Source organism: Pundamilia nyererei, unplaced genomic scaffold (genome assembly GCF_000239375.1).
Source record: "Pundamilia nyererei isolate P.nyererei 1_Seehausen unplaced genomic scaffold, PunNye1.0 scaffold00007, whole genome shotgun sequence".
Taxonomy (NCBI): Eukaryota; Metazoa; Chordata; class Actinopteri; order Cichliformes; family Cichlidae; genus Pundamilia; species Pundamilia nyererei.
In genome coordinates this window covers 2,739,518-2,749,197 of record NW_005187408.1, presented here as the reverse complement: position 1 = coordinate 2,749,197, position 9,680 = coordinate 2,739,518, and the positions used below count along the sequence as shown (strand labels likewise).

Here is a 9,680-nt window from a genome sequence, read left to right as displayed (position 1 = left end):
TGTGTGTGTGTTGCCTGACTGTGAATTTGTGTGGGTTGAAAAGACGCCTGTCACAGCATGCTCTCATAATTGCCCTCTTAGCCAATTATCCCCCAATTTGTCTTCATCTCCCTTGTCCTTCTCTTGCTTTCTGTCTCCCTCTTTGATTCACACACACACACACACACACACACACACACACACACACAATTAATAACGCGGAAACTTAATATTTAATCATTTCATCTTCCTGAGTGACGTGTTTGTTTACTGTGCTTGTGTTGTTTTTGTTGTTGGCATCGTTCAGAGTGTTGTCTCCTCTTTTCTCCAGATTTTGATGCACACGAAAGACATGGTTCAGAAGGTCAGTCATTACCAAGTTGTTCCTGTTTAATATCTCTAATATGATATGTAATTATGTGCAGAATAACGTAAAATGTACACGACAAATAATAATGACTTCTTCACTGGATCAGGACGCCTGGATTCTTAAATATCATTTAATGAGTCAAATCTAACATGAGATTGTTTTAGAAATTGTGCAGTTTGATGTGTGTAATATTCACTTTATTATCCCAGTTTTAACTGTATGGATTCTTTCTTTCTTTCTTTCTCTCTCCCCCCCTTTTGTGTGACTCAGATGAATCTGGAAGTCATCTATGGAGATACTGACTCTATCATGATCAACACAAATAGCAAGTGTCTGGATGAAGTTTTTAAGCTTGGCAATAAGGTGTGTGCTTTGGGTGTTTTATCACTTTTTACATGCGCACCATGCAGTGGAGATTATAACCAGATGTTGACACTGAATCCGTGTGTTTGCACTTTGATCCCAGGTGAAGGCAGAAGTAAACAAGCTGTACAAACTATTGGAGATCGACATCGATGGTGTGTTCAAGTCTCTTTTGCTGCTGAAGAAGAAGAAGTATGCCGCCCTTGTGGTGGAACAACACGGAGAAGGACGTTTTAGCGTCAAGCAAGAGCTCAAAGGGTTGGACATCGTCCGTAGGGATTGGTGTGACCTGGCTAAGGAATGCGGCAAGTACGTCATGGGACATGGGAAACAGCGCGTCAGTATATGGAGCGCTGGAAGCACCTTACAAAAGATTTTCATTTGTAAGGAAAAATTCATTGTGTTTATTTATTTTTCTAGCTACGTGATTGGGCAGATCCTGTCTGATCAGAGTCGTGATGTCATTGTGGAGAACATCCAGAAACACCTGGTGGAGTTGGGAGAGAAGGTGGCTAGTGGAGACATACCACTGAACCAGTATGAGATCCACAAGGTGAGGGAATCACTGTTTGTGTTTACTTTTCATTTGATTAAAATGAGGCTTAAGACTCTGGACATGCTGGGTTTTTCTTTTGTGTTTTGCCATTCCCATTCTCATCTATTACTGCTGTCTTGTCTTGACTTCACCAGGCACTGACAAAGGATCCTCAGGACTACCCTGATAAGAAAAGTCTCCCTCATGTCCATGTTGCTCTGTGGATTAACTCTCAGGGTGGTCGTCGGGTCAAAGCTGGAGATACCATCTCCTACCTCATCTGTAAAGTGTGTATCTATTAGAGAAACGGGAATATCTCATTTCTTTGTGTGTTTCAGTGATATTTCAGTACAAATACATTGGAAATTCATCTTCTTTGTCCACTAGGATGGCTCCAACCTGCCAGCCAGTCAGAGAGCCTATGCTCTAGAGCAGCTCCAGAAACAGGAGAATCTCACTCTGGACACACAGTACTACCTGGCCCAGCAGGTCCACCCTGTGGTGTCTCGCATCTGCGACCCTATTGAGGGTATTGATGGTGTACTCATAGCCTCGTGGTTGGGTAAGTGAATTACAAGTTATTGCCGTCCCCAGAAGTGAGTAATGTTATGCCTTATGGAAAATAATTACAAAAAAGTTTAAAGGAGCCGTGTTACTTAGAAATAAAATGACCAAATTGCTCGAGGAAGTTCCTACAGATGCAAATACTGCTCGGTCGTTGTGTCCTTGGGCAAGACACTTCACCCGTTGCCTACCGGTGGTGGTCAGAGGGCCCGGTGGCGCCAGTGTCCGGCAGCCTCGCCTCTGTCAGTGCGCCCCAGGGTGGCTGTGGCTACAATGTAGCGTGTGTGAATGTGTGTGTGAATGGGTGGATGACTGGATGTGTAAAGCGCTTTGGGGTCCTTAGGGACTAGTAAAGCGCTATATAAATACAGGCCATTTACCATGTTCTATGGATTAAATCATTACTTGGGTTCACATTTTATGCACGTTTCCTCTTTTGTCGCAGAAGACATAATACCTACTTAATAATCTTGTCAAGTGCTGCAAATTATTTCCAGTTTCACTACAATACATTTCCCGTAAACACTCAAATGAAGTGTCTGTGGGTCACAGTTAAATTTTTTTAGAATAATAATAACATCTGTCGACAGCCGAACAGCTAAATACAGAATGCTTAATTGCAGCATGACCACCTTTCATTGGTGTTTATCAGGCATGAAATATTTTGCCTTCAGCCGTTTTTCTGAATAAACATTTGCTCTGCTGTAAACCTTAAAAAACAAGTCTTTGATTTCCATGTCAGGTCTGGACCCGAGTCAGTTCAGAGCTCAGCAGCAGTTCCAGAGGGAGGAGGAAACCGACGGCTTGCTGGGTGTTCCCGTCCAGCTGACTGATGAGGAGCGCTATAAAGACTGTGAGAGGTTTACTTTCACCTGTCCTCAGTGTGGCACTGACAACGTCTACGACAGCGTCTTTGAAGGAGCTGTGAGTAGATGAACACACCGCTGTCCATCATAAAACTCCTCTGTATTGCTTTCTCTGTTTGTGCAGGACCAGATAATCTTTCTTAGAGTTGTATTTGAAGTTGTATTAAACCCTTGGCAGTTTAGACTTCAGCTGAAGAAATGTGCTGTCTGTTCTCAGCGCACACACAAAGCACCACACAGATATGGCTCAAGATTGAAAGGGAAAAAAGGAGATGGCTTTTATCAGTAATGGTGTGTTTCACTGGTCTAATGGATTAATCAGTAGAGACACAAATAAAGAGCGGGAGAATAATGTTTCAGAAGGCATTTCAGTAAAACTTCCTGTGAAGGATTCATGCGTTAGTCATCCTCCATATTGTGTCTCTGTCTGTATTTTAAGACAGCTGCCTGGCTCCAGTACGGACTCTGTTTTCATTGGCATAGTTTGGACTCCACAACTTGAAAAGCCTTTCCTTAACCCCTGTGGCTCTATGGAGACACACACACTCTCACACACACACACACACACACACTGATCTCCTACCATTTGTCAGGCCAAGGTTTTGTGTGTGCGTGTGTGTTATCAGCTTCTAATGAGGAGCAGGACACACAGCTTTTTCTTGTCTAGAAGACACTAATAAAACTGACAAGCCTTTGGCCTCGAGTGGTGGAGAGAACTTGTAATAATTAAAACAGGAGTATTAAACACACTCTCCATAAAAGGATAATATCATTACACACTTGAACAGATATGCTGGTGTGTTGTTGCACAAGAAAAAGCAGAATAATCTCGCCCGAGTGATCGTGCTTGTACTAAACGGCCTGCGTCCTGCTATTAAGAGTACAATGCATGAACTTGAAATGTCAGAATAAAATATAGCATTAGTCTAAACGAACCAGGAATCATCTGATTACTGATGTTAATTCTCCTCTCTGTTGCCGGAGGCCGGTATGCACGCACACACAGTGATACGGATAAGACGGTAAGTTAATTAAGGTGGTGAGCATGGTCTAACAGCTCAGAGAGAGAGGGGAGGACAGATGGGCCTTGACTCCTCCGCTGACACAGAGCCAGAGATGGTAGGAGGAGGCGGTGATGTATGATGGAGGACAGACAGAGGAGGAAAGTTGTTTGATGGAGGTAGCGGGAGAGGAGGATGAAAAGATTAAGTGCAGAGAAGGGAAAAAAATGTGGATAAGGCTGCAGGGGAATACCCTCAGTTCAGTTTTAATAGAGCGTTAGGTATCCCACGCAGGCAGTTAAATCAGCACGCTGTGAAAGCTGCACAAACCAAGACGTTGACAAAATGGCCCGCTTAGGCAGTTGGCATGGCAAACCTTTTAAAATTGTTTTTCAAAAGCCTATTTAATGTGCGGACATGAGGCGGTCCAGATAACGGCCGGGGTTTGTAGCCAGACATTGAGGAGAACTGGGAGTGTTAGAAGATATCATCCCTTTCTCATAAGTCTCGCACAGTCACAAGACGGTACTTTGAGTGTTTCATATTTTCATTTAATTTCTCGGCGATAAAATGACTAAAAAGAAAGTGTTGTAGTAGATACAACTTGTTTTGAAAGGAGAGTGTGCTCTTGAAAGTGAACTTTTGAAAGAAACACATGAGAGATACAGGGAGTGCAGAATTATTAGGCAAATGAGTATTTTGTCCACATCATCCTCTTCATGCATGTTGTCTTACTCCAAGCTGTATAGGCTCGAAAGCCTACTACCAATTAAGCATATTAGGTGATGTGCATCTCTGTAATGAGAAGGGGTGTGGTCTAATGACATCAACACCCTATATCAGGTGTGCATAATTATTAGGCAACGTCCTTTCCTTTGGCAAAATGGGTCAAAAGAAGGACTTGACAGGCTCAGAAAAGTCAAAAATAGTGAGATATCTTGCAGAGGGATGCAGCAGTCTCAAAATTGCAAAGCTTCTGAAGCGTGATCATCGAACAATCAAGCGTTTCATTCAAAATAGTCAACAGGGTCGCAAGAAGCGTGTGGAAAAACCAAGGCGCAAAATAACTGCCCATGAACTGAGAAAAGTCAAGCGTGCAGCTGCCAAGATGCCACTTGCCACCAGTTTGGCCATATTTCAGAGCTGCAACATCACTGGAGTGCCCAAAAGCACAAGGTGTGCAATACTCAGAGACATGGCCAAGGTAAGAAAGGCTGAAAGACGACCACCACTGAACAAGACACACAAGCTGAAACGTCAAGACTGGGCCAAGAAATATCTCAAGACTGGTTTTTCTAAGGTTTTATGGACTGATGAAATGAGAGTGAGTCTTGATGGGCCAGATGGATGGGCCCGTGGCTGGACTGGTAAAGGGCAGAGAGCTCCAGTCCGACTCAGACGCCAGCAAGGTGGAGGTGGAGTACTGGTTTGGGCTGGTATCATCAAAGATGAGCTTGTGGGGCCTTTTCGGGTTGAGGATGGAGTCAAGCTCAACTCCCAGTCCTACTGCCAGTTTCTGGAAGACACCTTCTTCAAGCAGTGGTACAGGAAGAAGTCTGCATCCTTCAAGAAAAACATGATTTTCATGCAGGACAATGCTCCATCACACGCGTCCAAGTACTCCACAGCGTGGCTGGCAAGAAAGGGTATAAAAGAAGAAAAACTAATGACATGGCCACCTTGTTCACCTGATCTGAACCCCATTGAGAACCTGTGGTCCATCATCAAATGTGAGATTTACAAGGAGGGAAAACAGTACACCTCTCTGAACAGTGTCTGGGAGGCTGTGGTTGCTGCTGCACGCAATGTTGATGGTGAACAGATCAAAACACTGACAGAATCCATGGATGGCAGGCTTTTGAGTGTCCTTGCAAAGAAAGGTGGCTATATTGGTCGCTGATTTGTTTTTGAATGTCAGAAATGTATATTTGTGAATGTGGAGATGTTATATTGGTTTCACTGGTAAAAATAAATGATTGAAATGGGTATATATTTGTTTTTTGTTAAGTTGCCTAATAATTATGCACAGTAATAGTCACCTGCACACACAGATATCCCCCTAAAATAGCCAAAACTATAAACAAACTAAAAACTACTTCCAAAAACATTCAGCTTTGATATTAATGAGTTTTTTTGGGTTCATTGAGAACATGGTTGTTGTTCAATAATAAAATTATTCCTCAAAAATACAACTTGCCTAATAATTCTGCACTCCCTGTAGAGAAGACGAGGGGAGGAGATTAGACAGACTAAAATGAGAGTAAGGCTACGATGTGCGTATGTGTGTGTTCTTGGTGTGGCTGGCTATTAGAGAAATCAAATGAGTTGATTGACTCCAACTGGTAGAAAACTGTGTGTTTCTTTTTTTTCACTCCTAAAGAAGTGATGTAGGCAAACAAAAAGCCAGTGTGTGGCTGGGTGGGGGGTGTCACATGCATTCTTTTATGTCACAGACTTCCCTGCAGAAACCTTTTTTTGCGGCTGTCAGTGCGACAGGTAAATGGAGTTGAGGTTTAAAGGAGCAAGTGTTTAAAGGCATTATATTTAGTGTAATTGGTATGTAGTGCGTCTACTTTTTTCATTGCATTAACTATAAAGCTAACTGTCAAGTGGACAATTCAGGGGAACCGGGGTCATGTTGACCTGTTTTCTTCTGCCTACAATAACGTTAAAATCTACTGGACCCAGGGTTTCTTTAAGCTCCTCTGTGTTTGACATGGTCTTTGTTAAGGTTTAAAGGTAATGGTTGTGTTTGTGTGTTGCAAAACTAATTACAGGGTTAAATATGGAGCTGTGATGAATTCATATAGTATGCATATAAGGCAGTTAGACTATAGTTGATGTTTGCCCTTAGAGGCTATTGTATCTGCTGAAGCATTTTAGTGTATGTGCATGCAAACTGTAGGAGGAATTTTAAATGTCTCCTGATTTGTGGTTCCCTTTTCTTTTTGTTACCATCAATAAAATAAAGCTACTTTGCTTCATTACAGGATCATGCAAGCTTAGTGTACATGGTTACATGCGGTTTCTTTTCAGGAATGTAATACACACTCTCTTTGTCAGGGTTCAAAGGTTGAGCCTAGTTTGATGCGCTGCTGTCACATCCCTTGTGGAGGTTCTCCAGCTGACTACGTCGTCAACATCCGCAACAAACTTGTGCTTGACATCCGTCGCCACATCAAAAGATACTACGCGGTGAGTATTTCTTTGTATTCCCGTCTGCCTCTGATAGTCACATTTTGATGTGCAGCTGATTCCAGATAACTGTTTTTCTGCTGTTTTTTATTTTAGTTTTCTTTAACCCTTGTACACTAATGCCAGGTGGTTATTCATTGTTTTGCTTTGAAGCCTTAATAGGTTGATCTCTTATTTAGTACTTCAATTTGACATGTGTTTTTGTGCATTAATATATTTCATTGGCTAAAATATGCCCAATATTAAATATAGTATTACAAAACTGCACATCAAGGTTCTAGGGTTAATTAGTTTGAGTGCTTTCCTTATTTATTTATTTATTTATTTAAAATTTTTCTCTGTAGTAATACAGATTTGTTCATTCAATCCAAAATGTTCCTTTCTGAATGTTAAATAACAAAACAAAAAAATAAACAAGTGTGTCTTGAGTCCACAACGCTGCATTTATGCTTGTTACATACGACAGCAGCACGTTACTAAAGTATTAAATAAAGGATTTGGCTGACAAAATACAAGCTCAAGCGGTCACAGAACATGAGCTGTGTGTAATGAAATCGTCAAAACTCGCTAAAATTGACCTTCCACAAAGTGTCTGTGAAAGGGTTGGACTGTATTTAACACAATGGGGGATGCAACAGATGCAGTCATGTTAAGAGAAGCTATCAAAAGGATGTTGGGCAAAAGATGAAGAAAACCTCAGCAGGGCACTGTGCTGACATTTTCAACCAAAGAGCACACTGAGCATGTAAAATGGAAAAGAGCTCCAGAAGGATATGTCGGCGCATGATCATGGAAATAGTTAAATGGCCATTTGTACTCTGAATACCAAGTTTAAAATGCACACACAGTTTTAGATGATAAGGTGAAATTTAAATGATAGATGTGGGAAACAGGGTCATTAAGGTATGAGCAAAAACTTAAATTACTTTAAATCAAACATAATGGACTTTAAAGATCAAGCAGATTTGTCTCAATACAAGACACCCACGTACTTGAAAGACTATTTACAATTTTTATTTGCTGTATGTTTTTCTAGCGTAAATCATTTTTGCAGGTTGTATTTAAGCATTTATGGAAGGCGTGAAAGTGTGAATCATCATCTCTCGCTGCTACCTATTCATATTTTCAGCTGTGCATTGAAAGATGATGACATGGTTGTCAAATATACATACCTATAGAAATTACGCCAGTATATTTGCATTATAAAGAAGTGCAAATGTAAATAACAGCAGCCTTTGTTCAAATCTAAGGATACTTTTCTGACAAATAGAAGAAGCCTTACATACAGTTTGATTTTCTCCGCGCTCGCCTTTCGTTGCAAAAGTTGGACCATAAGAAAAAAACACCAGTTGACTGTTTTATCAGTGCTATGTCATCAGAAAACGACAGCCATTAGAAAATTAACGAAGAAAAGAAGGAACAAGGCGCAGAAGAAGACGGGCAGTGTGTTGGTTGGACACTATTATGACAACAAGAAGAAGATTGGTCTTCCTACAAAATGTTTATCCACCCTGTCTCTATGGTTTGGAAATGAACAGATGGCCTTGACTAACTAAATATTTTGTCAAGTTGGGAAAGCAATGTTTCCTTTTACATAGAAATGTTTCTCTATTCCTTACGGTGAGAAGTGCAGTTTATTAATTACAGTTCTCGGTATCGACAGATGCCTTAAGCTGAGGATCAGCATGCTCCTAATGACCAATCACAAGTTAAAGTGGCTCAGAGTGGTCAGGTAGATCCTGGATTAATGCCATAGTCCTGAAGATGGTGATGCTGTCAGCACTGCCTAAGTGTTAAACGATTTACCCACAACAGTCCTATGCAACAATGTTTCAAACCAGAACTACTTTGACATCTTATGACCCAAAAAAGGTTAAAGCAGTCATTACAGTGCAACTTAGTTTCATTCATGTTCTGCTTTACATGCTAGGATAATGATTCAGTAATATTGTTGATTATTTTTCACTTAATTTTGACACTGATGACATTTCATATTTTCAAAAATGTTACTAGTTTTGTATTTTTATTTGTTTGTAAACAGTCAGTACACCACGTTGGTGCAGAGTAAAATGTCTCAGGACCTTTTTAGATGGACGTAACTGAAAAATTTCAGCTTTTCTCTCTGGTAACAAATCAAACCAAAGAAGGCCATATGTTAAAATGTGATCTAGTCACACTGGAATGCAGAGTCATGGCAAAGGGAAACATTGTATTGTCTAAAAACTGAATTATGTTCATTTTCAGATAATATCGAGTTGCACCCAGTAGTGCAAGTTAAAAAGTCCACGATTAGTTTCTAACAAATAAAAATTGAGAAAGTTGAGAATACCTCACCTTGCACAGCTAACTATACTTGGAGTGAGATGGGTGTGAATGTTTCATAAAGGCCTTAAGAAGTAGTCTTCCTATGAAATATGCAATGTATGATAAAACTGCAATAATTCACTGCTATGTTAGCTAGAGTGTCAGTGAAGTTATTGAACAGAAACATGACCGTTGTGGCAGTGTGGGACATTGAAGACGTTTGCTACATCAATATAGACCCCGAGAAGATGATTTGTAGTGCCTTTGCAAAAGACTTTGATTTATTTCTGTCGTTTTCAAAAGTCTGTCATGGCGCGGCACTCTGATTTATGGCAGTAAAGTATGTGAACACTGATATGCAGATTCCTCTTGGACAGAGTAGATCGAGAGGCTGTGACACATGTCGGTGTAAAGGACGGTGTAGTCAGTTTGCAGCCTGGGAGTGAATTAAACAGGATGCCTGCGTTGTCTTCGTAGGGGACTCAATCTCCTCATGGCTTCCA

At 40.9% G+C, this 9,680-nt stretch overlaps 1 protein-coding gene across 2 annotated transcripts in view; it reads left to right on the top strand.

Moving 5' to 3' along the window:
• Window positions 1–9,680, top strand: part of pola1 (polymerase (DNA directed), alpha 1) — a 64,796-nt gene that overhangs the window by 24,269 nt on the left and 30,847 nt on the right. For both annotated transcript variants that reach the window (XM_005722524.1, XM_005722523.1), the window contains exons 27-34: window positions 311–343; window positions 620–712; window positions 816–1,021; window positions 1,133–1,265; window positions 1,403–1,534; window positions 1,635–1,809; window positions 2,554–2,735; window positions 6,742–6,873. In XM_005722524.1, the coding sequence (XP_005722581.1) occupies window positions 311–343; window positions 620–712; window positions 816–1,021; window positions 1,133–1,265; window positions 1,403–1,534; window positions 1,635–1,809; window positions 2,554–2,735; window positions 6,742–6,873 (1,086 nt within the window). The remainder of the gene's footprint in view (window positions 1–310; window positions 344–619; window positions 713–815; window positions 1,022–1,132; window positions 1,266–1,402; window positions 1,535–1,634; window positions 1,810–2,553; window positions 2,736–6,741; window positions 6,874–9,680) is intronic.